We start from the raw sequence: 14,346 nt of genomic DNA, 5'->3' as shown, positions 1-14,346 counted from the left end.
GATTCTAGGCCGTTATTTGCGCCACCGGAAACGGGATTTTAACTTTCAAGAACGGGTTTATGGTTGACAGCAAGAATTGGGAAACATAAACGGACAGGAAAACTACTGAATAGCCCAACTCAGGGATATCTCAAAAGGTTTTGGGATGGGGCGGTGAAGTGGCTCTTAGACAGGGTCATCTGTGTTCATAGACCGAGATAGACCGCTCGCCTTGTTCAATCGCAGATCGTCAACCGCTCGCCTTGGTCAATCGTAGTACGTAGAACGCCCGCCTTGGTAAGAGTAAATCGCATTACGTAGAGCGCCCGTCAATTGCACTTCGGGGAGGGCCCGCCTTGGCCGATAGCGTTTCGAGGAACGCCCGCCTTGGTCAATCGCAATTCGGGGAGCGCCCGCCTTGGTCAATCGCAATTCGGGGAGTGCTCGCCTTGGTCAATCGCTATTCGGGGAGCGCCCGCCTTGGTCAATCGCAATTCGGGGAGCGTTTGCCTTGGTCAATCGCAATTCGGGGAGCGTTTGCCTTGGTCAATCGCAATTCGGGGAGCGTTTGCCTTGGTCAATCGCTAGTCGGGTAGCGTTCTCCTCAGTTCTAAAATGTTATCCGTATATCTTGATCAAGTTATGTATACTTCATAAAGCAAAGTTAGTAGAGCGTGACTGGTTAGGAAAGCCGGCGAACTTCAAAGAAGCATGTCTCTTACTATGCATAGAGTCATGAAACAAAAGTGGTTACCTAAAGTTTATAAATCTAACACGAGAAAAGAACTCATTGTAACAGTCTATTACGAGAGGAAAATGCTGGTGCTGAGTTGCTTAAAAAGTCCAGATGAGTCTGAGAGAGATTAGATTGATGACGTTGATACAGCAAGCCCTCTTCCGCGGCAGCCTCTGACCACACTTGTGAGCAAAATCATTCAACTGTTACAAAATACATAAATAATATTGATTAATTGAATTCAATGAATTGAGGGAAACTTTGCTAATGCTAGACCAATTGATAACAAATAAAGACAGGACAGAATTCAGCTTATCTTTTTTTTTCAAACAATTCCCATATTTTGTTACTATTCGGCTGCTGTGAGATTTTGCATCTCTCTCAAATCGCGCCAGCCTATATATCACGTGACTTAAACGTCAGAAAGGCAAGAGTCACGAAAGCTCTTGAAAACATTTTTTCTTGTATATCGCTGCCTATGCACTCGCGCAGTTGTAAACAGAAAGATGGAGAGATATGCCATGCACTATGTCGAAGTATCGGATTCTAAACGCATCATGCCAGATCACTCGGCGGGAACCGAGAACCGGTTCGTCCACTGTCCTGTAGTCGGGACTATTCCTTTCTACGGGTGCTGTAGACCATGTCGCGAATGTGAGAATCAAGAAGTTGCCTGTCGCCGGATACCGGTGGTTCACCCGAACGAAATAGTGAATTTGGCTGCGAAGGAGAGAAGAGTGCAAGCAGAAATAGAAAAACAAGAACAACGATCTATTAGATGTTCGGTAATAGTTCAACGACCTCAACTCAGTCATGATGCTGTCAACGATATTGTATCGGCATCGGCAAGCTGTAGAGACACAACATACGATGATCAAGAAAAGGAAAAGAAAAAACCCTGGGGTAACGCTTCCTATTCCGATCTGATAGCGAGAGCTATCACACAATCCACCAAGCAGAAGCTAACCCTGCCCCAGATCTACGAGTGGTTTGTTGACAACGTGTCCTATTTTCGGGACCGCGAGCATTTACCTTCAACCAAGGGCTGGAAGGTGGGTGGACACCGGCTTTAGTGCGACCGGGGCCTAACTTGGGGAACGGTTCCTTTTTTATAAAAAAAATATTTTGCTTGAGAAGCGCCTAGATACCCGTTACGTTTTATTTTTTTTAAACAGTTGCTTTAATTCATTTGAGTGTTTATTGCGATCGAAAAGGTTTAGCTTCCATGCCACGTGATCCAGACTCAAAAGTAGTTTCATAACATGGTAACAACTGCTTTGTCAAGATTTTGGGAATGGTGAATCTTGCTGACATTCTAGCGTGATCGCAAGGGTTTCACCTTCTCCCCTAAAATTTTTTTAAACTTTGGCTAAAATAATATCGCCAAAAAAACGTATGGATATAGGTGTCTTATTAAGTTAAACAACAGTATACTCAAGGGAACCTCCTTAAAGGCTGGATATCAATATGATATAAATATATAAAAATTGATCAGTTCCCATTGGCGATGACCCTTGCAAACTAGCCTTGTAGCACTGAAGAAGGACTGAATAAAAGTCCGAAACGTTGGCATATTTTGCGATTCTGTTTTGGTTCTCCATTTTAATCCTCTAAATTTTCTCTAACACATTTGTTACCAACCATCCATAGCAGAAGTTTCTATGTGGATTGTTTCATGTTGAGAAAAAAAGCGACACAGAGACCTCTACGAAGGAGGGTATACATTTTTCAGACTCTATATAAATGACTCACATTAATCAAATTACTTTGTACATACTCCAGGCCTACTGGACTTGGATAGTCAGTTAAATTTGTGTTCGAATAAGAGCATATATGTGCTATTCTGTCACGTAATATCCCACTGATAGCTTTCATGTGAACAAAACACTTAAACCCTCATTTGTTTGGATCATGGAAACAGAGAACGACTTAAGCTACCATACACTTCGTCCTGACTTTTCGCTTTTTTACGATTAGCTGATACGTATACCATGTGCCATTATACAGAATGCTATCCGCCATACACTCTCTCTGAGGCAGCGCTTTGTACGGACCGTCGATCCGACTAACCCATACCGTTCGTGGTGGAGTCTCGCCAGTGAAAAACTACGAAAGGAGAGACGAATGAAGCCCAGATGGAAATCTAGAGGCACACAAACCACGCTTTTATAAACAGACTCATAAGGCACTTTAAGGTAGCTCAGCTTAGTTTAGTCGCCCTTCCAGGGGAATGAGGGGAACTTTACCGAAGAAACGACACTATGTCTGAGATATTTAGGCCGTTTACCAACAAAATACGACTAGCATCGTTGGCTATAGAAGGTAGGAATAGGGTCTTGGGCTTATCTTTGATTGTATGGAACTTATAAAGTCGAGCTGATTTTATTGAGCCTAGTTTAGAATTGAGTGATAAGCATAAAAGTATTTTTTGGTAATGTTCTCCGTTGTTGCTCGTCCCTTCCCCACTTGGCGTTTGGCTTTACGCAAGGTGATAAGGGGTGATGAGTGCGGACTCACTGCACTAAAAACAAGACGAAATTATAAAAAAAAAGATAGATAAAGACACAACCTGTAATGAGAAAAAGCTATGAATAAAATAATATAAAGATTGCAGTAAACTAATCCTTAAAAATAAGTAAAGAAGGTGGCTATGATCTGTAAATACTGGAGTCACTGCAAGAATTCATAGAAATAGAGCAGTTCATTCATTTTGTACAACGTTTACACTTGCCAAAAAAACTAAACCTAGTAAAGTATAGTAATCTTTTTTTCGGTAGAGGTTTCTGTCATCAGGTTATGATACAAGAAAAAAGGTATTCTTTTAACTATCTTATATTAATTCGCATCAAATGTGCCCAATAAAATATGATGTATTATCATAAGGAAGAAAGATCTACAGCGTTCATACAAAGAAGGCACTTCTCCATTTCTCCATACCATTTGTATAATCTTCACAAGTTTATTTTTTCTAGCTGTGACAGATATTACTTGCTGGTTGAATAAAATGTTGAATATTTCGAATAATAACGAAATAAATTTGTTTACCTTCATGCCCAATCCTTCATTCTTCTTCTGTTAAGCGTTATTCTTACCCTTCCCAGATATAACGCGTCAATTTATTAATTTGGGATTTGCTGTTGTCTATTTTATGTACAGTTTTCTGAAAATATAATTCTTTCATTCGATATTCGAAGGTAGCCTGAATAAAAGCGGATCTAGGAGGGGGGTTAGGGGATTTGAAAATATCTTCCTTGAATACTCGGGTTTTGAGAACTTGAACTTGAAGAACTTGTTGGAGTTTTATATAATAGTAATAAATAGGCGGCGTGGAGGATACGATAAGAAATTCGGATAGACTGTTGCCTGTGAATCGGCTGCCTGTGTGTTTTCGGAAATACCTGCGGGCGCAAAAGTTAGAGCGCCACAGGTATCAGGTATCCCTCCCCAGCTCTCGAATTTTTGCGGCACAGGTATTCTGAACCCCAAAACGAACATTTCCCAGAAAATACGTAGGAAAGCTAGCCCACAGGCTTGATACGCTATTAAAAATAACACAGACGAATAGACGGGCACGATATAATACTTTCGACCGCATATGTTAACACCTAACATCTTTCTCCATATTCCTTACTCTAGCATGTTTGATTTTAATGGCATGTGCTTCGTTCGTCAGATCAGCGCTACTGGTAGCCTTCTAGCAGGCTCTCATTGTGGGCTATTCGGAAATGTTTTATTTTCGAATATTGGGAACCCTGTGCGCGCGCGAAGGCCGAGGTGCGCTGGGCCGAGGGTGCAAAGAAATGCATTTCTTTGCATCCTCGGCCCAGCGCACCGCGCACAGGGTTCCCAATATTCGAAAATAAAACATTTCCGAATAGCCCACAACGAGAGCCGGCTAGCAGGCTACGCTACTGGTTAATCAGAAATTCTTTTTACCTTATCCAATCTTTCATTGCGCCGTGAAGTCAACATATGTGTAAGCACGGAGCAGCTTAGTCTGTTAATGTACGGTATATTTCAGATAAAATGAAAAGAAAAACGTTCTCTTAATTATTGATTGTGAGTTTGTTTTAGCAGTAGTGTAAAACACTTCAAATAAAACGACACGAGCTTCGTTGATTTGATAAAAAAAGACTAATATTTTTTTGCCAAATAGACTAACACGAAATGACAATAAAATAATTGTTCCAAAGCAGTACCCGGGTGGGGTGCAGGGGGTGCATCCTCCCCCCCCCCCACTACGGGCGAAAGTCAAGTCATAAGCTAGATTACTCTGGTATGTCAGTAATCCATGAGTCAGACTTGTATTTGTAGCCAAACCGACAATAAACGTCCCGTGGAGATACTGCAAAGGCAATAAAAGATTTCATTTTTGTTCTTTCTTGGGTGGTCAGAGTCACGCTAGTGACTCATCAAATCCTAGTAACAACTGGACATTATTGTAGCCAGAAAAGAAATATGCAATTCAGTAAAACTGAAAGAGTGTTTATTTTAGTGCTTTGAGATGGAAATTGCTTCAACCACACTTAAGCTGGTTAGCCACACCCCAAGTGTTATCCCTTAGGGTTCAAATTGATTTTACCGACGATCACCCCTGTCTGTTTTTATGGGACCCACCCCCCCTGTGAAAATACTGACTTAGCCGGACTGACTTAACCTACGCACGACTTAACATACGCACTGACTTAACATAAACACTTGCTTAACATACGCACTGACTTAACATACACATTTGCTTAACATACGCACTGACTTAACATACGTACTGACTTAACATACGCACTGACTTAACATACGTATTGACTTATCATACGTACTGACTTAACATACGCACTTACTTAACATACGTACTGACTTAACATACGCACTGACTTAACATACGTACTGACTTAACATACGTATTGACTTAACATACGTACTGACTTAACATACGCACTGACTTAACATACGTACTGACTTAACATACGTATTGACTTAACATACGTACTGATTTAACATACGCACTGACTTAACATACGCACTGACTTAACATACGTACTAACTTAACATACGTATTGACTTAACATACGTACTGACTTAACATACGCACTGACTTAACATACGCACTGACTTAACCTACGCATAACTTAACATACGTACTGACTTAACATACGCACTGACTTAACATACGCACTGACTTAACATACGTACTGACTTAACATACGTATTGACTTAACATACGTACTGACTTAACATACGCACTGACTTAACATACGCACTGACTTAACATACGCACTGACTTAACATACGTACTGACTTAACATACGTACTAACTTAACATACGTATTGACTTAACATACGCACTGACTTAACATACGTACTAACTTAACATACGTACTGACTTAACATACGTATTGACTTAACATACGTATTGACTTAACATACGCACTGACTTAACATACGCACTGACTTAACCTACGCATAACTTAACATACGTACTGACTTAACCTACGCATAACTTAACATACGTACTAACTTAACATACGTACTGACTTAACATACGTATTGACTTGACATACGTACTTGCTTAACATACGTACTTGCTTAACATACGCACTGACTTAACATACGTACTGACTTAACATACGCACTGACTTAACATACGTACTGACTTAACATACGCACTGACTTAACATACGCACTGACTTAACCTACGCATAACTTAACATACGTACTGACTTAACATACGCACTGACTTAACATACGCACTGACTTAACATACGTACTGACTTAACATACGTATTGACTTAACATACGTACTGACTTAACATACGCACTGACTTAACATACGTACTGACTTAACATACGCACTGACTTAACATACGTACTAACTTAACATACGTACTGACTTAACATACGTATTGACTTAACATACGTATTGACTTAACATACGCACTGACTTAACATACGCACTGACTTAACATACGCACTGACTTAACATACGCACTGACTTAACATACGTATTGACTTAACATACGCACTGACTTAACATACGCACTGACTTAACATACGCACTGACTTAACATACGTATTGACTTAACATACGCACTGACTTGACATACGCACTGACTTAACATACGCACTGACTTAACATACGCACTGACTTAACATACGTATTGACTTAACATACGTACTAACTTAACATACGTACTGACTTAACATACGCACTGACTTAACATACGCACTGACTTAACATACGCACTGACTTAACATACGCACTGACTTAACATACGTATTGACTTAACATACGCACTGACTTAACATACGCACTGACTTAACATACGCACTGACTTAACATACGTATTGACTTAACATACGTATTGACTTAACATACGCACTGACTTAACATACGCACTGACTTAACATACGCACTGACTTAACATACGTATTGACTTAACATACGCACTGACTTGACATACGTACTTGCTTAACATACGTACTTGCTTAACATACGTACTTGCTTTACATACGCACTGACTTAACATACGTACTTGCTTAACATACGTACTTGCTTAACATACGCACTGACTTAACATACGCACTGACTTAACATACGCACTGACTTAACATACGTACTAACTTAACATACGTATTGACTTAACATACGCACTGACTTAACATACGTACTGACTTAACATACGCACTGACTTAACATACGTACTGACTTAACATACGTACTGACTTAACCAACGCACGACTTAACATACGCACTGACTAACATACGTACTGACTTAACATACGCACTGACTTAACATACGTACTGACTTAACATACGTACTTGCTTAACATACGTATTGACTTAACATACGTATTGACTTAACATACGTACTGATTTAACATACGCACTGACTAACATACGTACTGACTTAACATACGCACTGACTTAACATACGTACTGACTTAACATACGTACTGACTTAACATACGTATTGACTTAACATACGTACTGACTTAACATACGTACTGACTTAACATACGTACTGACTTAACATACGTATTGACTTAACATACGCACTGACTTAACATACGTACTGACTTAACATACGTACTGACTTAACATACGCACTGACTTAACACACATTCTAACTAAGCTTATAAAAAGATACAAATAAACCAATGCAAATACAATTACAGTCTAGAGGGTGAAATCGGGCCCAACGTTTTACTAGCCTATTCAAAATTTTCGTGACTGATTATTGGCGTTGATCCGCGAAGATATGTGCGTGTGTGTTAGAGCTTTTCACACTTTATGTGATAATTGCGCATTGTGAATTTTATCACAAAAAAGTAATCAAAAGGCGTTACTTGTAAGAATTATGCCAAGGTCCTAGGAAGGCAACCATATTAACATAAATAAGCACCTCTCCTGGGTAAATGTAGAGCTCAGTTTAATGCTTAAATAGGCGCCAGAACCTGGCCGAAGAAATTGGCATGCTCTCCAAAAAAACCCCTCTATTGTTATGAGGGCGCGATCGAAAAAAAAATCACCCATCAAAGCAGGGCTAAAAAAATTACAGTCTTAGACCGTTTCTCGAGACGACAGCAAGATCTTGCTGCGCAGAAAACTAGTTAAAAGCCGGAAAAGTGAAATATACCCCGTGGTTCGTTAAGAAAATTGGGGAAAATATTGGGATGAAAGTAACCCTCATATCAGCTGGGGATGTTTAAACGGTGGTAGCAAATGGTCATGGCGAGCATTCAGTCATTTGTCTTTTCTTTTTATTCTTTTATTTTCTATTTTTAACGAGCACAGTCTTTGACCTTGGTGAGCACTACGATGCTTTTTGCGAGCAATTAGAGCATGGCTTAATATTGCGAGCATTTGAAAAAAAAGTCGTAGGACCATTTTCTACCCCTCCTTAAAGATGCTACAAGTATCGGACATGCCAAGATTGTTGAGAGAATCTTGAACGCCATTTGATAAACCAGCGTGCCAATATTTAGTTCTATGGTCTTTAACGGAAGTTTTTACCCCCTGTGCGCAATAAATTATGAGCAACATTTCTCGTTGCCTGAGTGCCCATTAGTTTTGGGTTATATGGCTTATATGAGCAGCTGTCTACCTACTTCTCATCCGGTGTTCAAGGTGAGCTTGAACCAAGCCAGTTTACTTGACTTTTATATGCATATCTTACACATCTTGATGCTATATTTTTAACATGCATTTTCCTTAACGGTATATTGCATTTCATCTACAAACACATATCTTTGTACACGATTCATTTGAGTATACAGCTCTTATACGGTTCTTTTTGCAATTTTGACAAATAAATATTTGCCCTTCACTTTATCAATAAATACACACAATCAATTTAAATTTGTATTACATTAACCCACTTTTTGCACCATAGAAGGGGAAGATTGCGGGAAGAAAGATAAAAAGCAAGTGTGTATTGTTGTTTTTGCGTTAAGCGCTTACTATATACTTATTTATATTAAATAAAAGACAAACAAACAAACAACAAAGCGGTTTTTCTGTTCTTTTCTTTTCTTTTCTTTGTAGTCCTATTCCATGTAGAGCATTACCTAAATATAGAAGAATCCGTTGAATACTTGGCGTCAATTGTTCAAATTTTCACAGATGCATGACAGTACGCTCTTGTAGCACCGCGCTGATTCTATGGCGCTTCACCTCTACACTTTCTTCAAATGCTTGTGGATTTTGACTCCTTCTATTCCGCACTATATTATAAATAGAAAATTGCGATTTTTTTACAGGCTTATCATGTTCTGACACTGTTTGATTGCGACCTTTCTTTAAAGTTTTTAAGTACTTTTTCTGTATACTATTTAGTTATGGTCAGATGCCGCTCGATGGTCTTTTCTTCGAAGTTTTTCCTTTGCTCTAGCCGCAGCAAAAGCCACGATAAAAGTCCTCTTGCTTTGCAAGACTATACACTCTACACCTCTTTGCGTTTTTGAGGCCAGTACAGCTCGCCAAAAAGTTAAATGAAATTTCCATGTCATCAGATGGTATTTGTTATTGGCTTGTTGTTTGAGTGGCGAGTTGCCCATCACGATTATTTCCAACACCTTGAGGTCTTTTCGTCGCGTTACCAAAATCCGTTAGTTCAAACTCTCCCTGCCACCTTTCACCGACCATCTTACTCAGCGTTCGTTTGACGGCGCATCGAATGTTCGTTACTCGCCAGCAGTAAACCACCGGGTTGATGGAAGAGTTCAGGTTCACTATTGTAGTAGATGTAAAATATGCTATCTTCATGGCCAGAGAATACTGCACAATTCCCCGTAACAGAACAACTACAACCATTGGCAAGTAACAAAGAAGGAAGATCCCCAAGATGTAGCACATTGTTAAGGTGGACTTCTTGTATTTTAGGAAGTTAAACGCCAGAGTCTGTCTTCGCCCGTTGTGGGTTTGGTGATTCGCTGGTGTTGCCGAGTGGGCTTCTATTACTGACTGATGTCGCAGGACAACCCGGAATATGAAGATGTACGCAACGATTGTGACAAGTAGAGAAGCGAGTACAAGAGGCAAGGAAAAGCTGAAAAATACTTTCTCATTCGCTATCACTAAACGCGCTATTAGGAGAAGTATGACGAACACCCAAATGAGTGCTACAAGTTTGAGGACACGCAACGTTGTCACTAACTCCTTGTAGCGAAGATGGAGGCGTATAGCAAGAAGTCTCTCCACGCTAATGGCGGCGAGGGTGAGGATAGACACGCTAGCTGTCAGTACTCCCACAAACTCCGCTATAACGCGAGTAGCACAGTAAATGTCAAAATCGTCCAGTATTTCTCCGATCTTATGTATTACAAACGCGGGCTGGGCGAGGAGACCTACCAAGAAGTCCGCGAGTGACAGGCAGCAAAGTAATGTGTTGGATGGTGAATGAAGGAATGGATTTTTCCAGATAACGTACATGATAAGAGTATTTGCGAACACCGCAATAAAGCCAAATATCACATTCAGTACCGCCACGACTATATTCATCGTAAAAAACGAGGGGTCGCGATCGGAATTCACCTCGAAAAACAAACAGGACTTTGAGGTATTGATTCCGGTAACGTTCATTTTAAGCATAGAAAAAGGCAACCAGTAAACGAAGTCCTATTTTCCTGTGGTTTTCTCGTTTGGTACAGGACTGCCAAGTAGATTAAAACAGTTCTTCCCGCTACATTTATATACGGCCCTTACTTTAATCGATCAGTAGGCTGAGCCAGATGGTTGCTAGGTGGCAGAGCTTGTCTATAAACATGTTTACTTAAACGTAAGCACCGCTTGACACAATTAAAACTAATTAATATCAGCCTTATTTGAGAAAGATATTTTAGTATATCCCCACAGAATATATTTCGCGATATTCCATCTAGTACATTTTTGCGATTGGCAATGTTACAAAGCGTTTTTGAAAGATTTTTTCTTGTTTTATTATTCCACAGAGATCTTTCCTAATTTTCGCGTTACTTAACAGTTTTGGATGCATAGCATCAAAGGCTTTATTCAGTCAAATTTATCGAATTATATCAATAACAGTCACATTAACATCCATGTTTGATGAAATCTTGCAGTATACATTAGAATGCCATACGTATATCATCATAGATTTTTGGAGTTATAAATCCAAGGGAAAAAATGGGAAGGGTTTAGCAGACGAGGTGCTAACAGTGTTTTGTCAACCTATTCACGTTATAACGGGTTCGGCTTTTACGGTGGCGGTATACGTTTTCAAAGACCTTCCTCACGACGGGGAATCGAGAAATTCCGCGAGAAACTTTTTAATTAAGATCTTGAGAGCATATGTTTCTAATGAACTTTTGCGTCTTTAAACGAAAAGAAAGTAAAAACTAGATTATCGTTTGACTATTTTAAAAAGGGTTTGATCGACGTTCTATGGAGAATATTCTCTAAAAATCCATTCAGTATTGGTTTCCAATCATATAAGCAAATATTTTTGTTACTAATTGTCTAAAAACCGGCCATAGGGAACCGAATATATCATGGTGAAATTAAAACGAAAAAGTAAATTGAAAGGAAAGCCAAATTAATGTTTATCCAATCCCCTCGATTCCAGACTGGTTTTATGAGTCGATGATGTAAATATTAGAAGAAACTGGAAGCTTTATTGTGGTCGTTATGTGTGTAAGGTAGGCAAGATCACACTCACAAAAAAGAAACAGCAAGGGCCCAAATAGTGTGTTACCCTCAACCGTATCTGAGAAAGTAAAGCTGTCTCATTTGTGTCAATGAAAATCAATATCCGTTGAAGCGTTTTCTGTTAGCGAACCCACCCAGGCTTGCGGCATCAATTACGCTGTGAGCTCCGAAAATTATGGAAGACGACAATGGCGGGAGATTAAAAGTAAAAAAAAAATATGTACACATCATGTGAAACGGTCTAGAGCGTCATTTGTTGATCCCATTCTAAGGAAATTCTTCAATCAAACACGCCGCATATATAAATTAGAAGTGAAAAACAAATGCGACTACAGGAGGGCGATAATCTGAGAATTATGAATGGCAAACGACTGCATTGCTTTTCCTATAGCCAAACTTTGGTTGATCACTTATATTATGAAATCAAAATGAATTATTACATGAGCAAAGACGCAGTAGTCAAAAGCAACAGCAGAGTATGAAAATAAGACGCAAGGGGGAAACTGCTTGGCATTGGATTGCTTGTGTCTAGTAACATCGTTTTATTAAAGAGATATGATAAAAATCATAGGTTTCCCCAACCATGAGGAAGCTGACCCATAAGTCTCCAGCAAGACAGATCCTGTAAGAGCCGGCGTGAGCGTTATAAAGAGTGTAATATACGCAATGATAGTGATTTATGGTGGTGTGTGGGTAGATGTAGTGTAAATTGTGTTGAGTGGTGACAAGCGGGGGGTGTTGTATGCATGAGGACGCGATAGGTATATATTGTGTAATATTTCTCATAGTTTATCATTTTACATTTTGCCTACCCCGCCGCATTACACCTTATTTTCATCCACGCTATACACCTATTTGCATGAGCACAAACGTTCACATCCTTATTGTCCCTCTTGTCATCTCCCCCTGCACTGTCACATTGCACTACGACCGTCAAATATTACACAATATATACCTATCCCCACACACCACCATAAATCACTATCATTGCGTATATTACACTCTTTTTAACGCTCACGCGCACACTACTGTCTTGTTAGCCTAGATCCTACATAAACATTCAAGCGCTATCGTACCTACATAAACATTCACCCGCTATCTTAATCTACAGCCCAACTGTCACCTTTACGTAATTGCATTATTTCATATTACCTACCACAACCTTTCCATTTATCTACTTGCATTAGCCTGCGAGCCGGCTCTGATTCGGGCTCGGAAATGTTTTGTTTTTGAATATTGGGAATCCTGTGAGCGCACCTCGGCCTTCACGCGAATTCCCAATATTCGGAAACAAAATACTTGCATGGTTTTTTTTTAAACTTGCATGGTTTTTGTATACTTGCATGGATTTTTTATACTTGCATGGATTTTATACTTGCATGTTTTTTTATACTTGCATGGATTTTGTATACTTGCATGGATTTTGTATACTTGCATGGATTTTTTTATACTTGCATGGATTTTGTATACTTGCATGGATTTTTTTATACTTGCATGGATTTTTTATACTTGCATGGATTTTGTATACTTTCTTTTTTTTTATACTTGCATGGTTTTTTATACTTGTATGGATTTTTATACTTGCATGGATTTTGTATACTTGCATGGATTTTGTATACTTGCATGGATTTTGTATACTTGCATGGATTTTTTTATACTTGCATGGATTTTGTATACTTGCATGGATTTTTTTATACTTGCATGGTTTTTTATACTTGCATGGATTTTGTACACTTGCATGGGTTTTCTATACTTTCATGGATTTTGTATATTTGCATGGACTTTTTTATACTTGCATGGATTTTGTATACTTGCATGGATTTTTTTATACTTGCATGGATTTTGTATACTTGCATGGATTTTGTATACTTGCATGGATTTTGTATACTTGCATGGTTTTTTTATACTTGCATGTTTTTTATACTTGCATGTTTTTTTATACTTGCATGGATTTTGTATACTTGCATGGATTTTGTTTATACTCGCATGGATTTTTTTATACTTGCATGGATTTTGTATACTTGCATGGATTTTTTTATACTTGCATGGATTTTGTATACTTGCATGGATTTTTTTATACTTGCATGGATTTTGTATACTTGCATGGATTTTGTATACTTGCATGGATTTTTTTATACTTGCATGGATTTTTTTATACTTGCATGGATTTTGTATACTTTCTTTTTTTTATACTTGCATGGTTTTTTATACTTGTATGGATTTTTATACTTGCATGGATTTTGTATACTTGCATGGATTTTTTTTATACTTGCATGGATTTTTTTATACTTGCATGGATTTTGTATACTTGCATGGATTTTTGTATACTTGCATGGATTTTGTTATACTTGCGTGGATTTTGTATACTTGCATGGATTTTGTAAACTCACGGAATCTTTACTTACTAGCAAAGTTTTTTGCATACTCTTGTGAATTTATATACTTGCAATGATTATTTAATAGTTGCACG

At 38.7% G+C, this 14,346-nt stretch overlaps 2 protein-coding genes across 3 annotated transcripts; one reads left to right on the top strand and one right to left on the bottom strand.

Moving 5' to 3' along the window:
* The first annotated feature begins 1,120 nt into the window (after nucleotides 1-1,120).
* LOC5520045 (forkhead box protein O) lies at nucleotides 1,121-3,765 on the top strand. 2 transcript variants are annotated; one of them, XM_032365104.2, is made up of 2 exons: nucleotides 1,121-1,767; nucleotides 2,693-3,765. In XM_032365104.2, exons 1-2 carry the CDS (start codon nucleotides 1,222-1,224, stop codon nucleotides 2,885-2,887), a joined length of 741 nt encoding a protein of 246 aa, XP_032220995.2. In that variant the 5' UTR covers nucleotides 1,121-1,221; the 3' UTR covers nucleotides 2,888-3,765. The 2 variants fall into 2 exon arrangements, with proteins under 2 accessions (XP_032220995.2, XP_001639907.3); XM_001639857.3 differs by having other exon boundaries at nucleotides 1,127-1,767; nucleotides 2,723-3,765.
* A 5,091-nt stretch (nucleotides 3,766-8,856) lies between these two features.
* On the bottom strand, nucleotides 8,857-11,206 carry LOC5520044 (adenosine receptor A2b). The gene has a single exon (XM_001639781.3). It carries the CDS (start codon nucleotides 10,800-10,802, stop codon nucleotides 9,735-9,737), a length of 1,068 nt encoding a protein of 355 aa, XP_001639831.3. The 5' UTR covers nucleotides 10,803-11,206; the 3' UTR covers nucleotides 8,857-9,734.
* Between the last annotated feature and the right edge of the window lie 3,140 nt (nucleotides 11,207-14,346).

The sequence above is a fragment of the Nematostella vectensis genome, chromosome 3, assembly GCF_932526225.1.
Source record: "Nematostella vectensis chromosome 3, jaNemVect1.1, whole genome shotgun sequence".
Lineage (NCBI taxonomy): Eukaryota > Metazoa > Cnidaria > Anthozoa > Actiniaria > Edwardsiidae > Nematostella > Nematostella vectensis.
The sequence above is the reverse complement of the archived record's forward strand: the minus strand, read 5'-3'. Positions and strand labels throughout refer to the sequence as shown.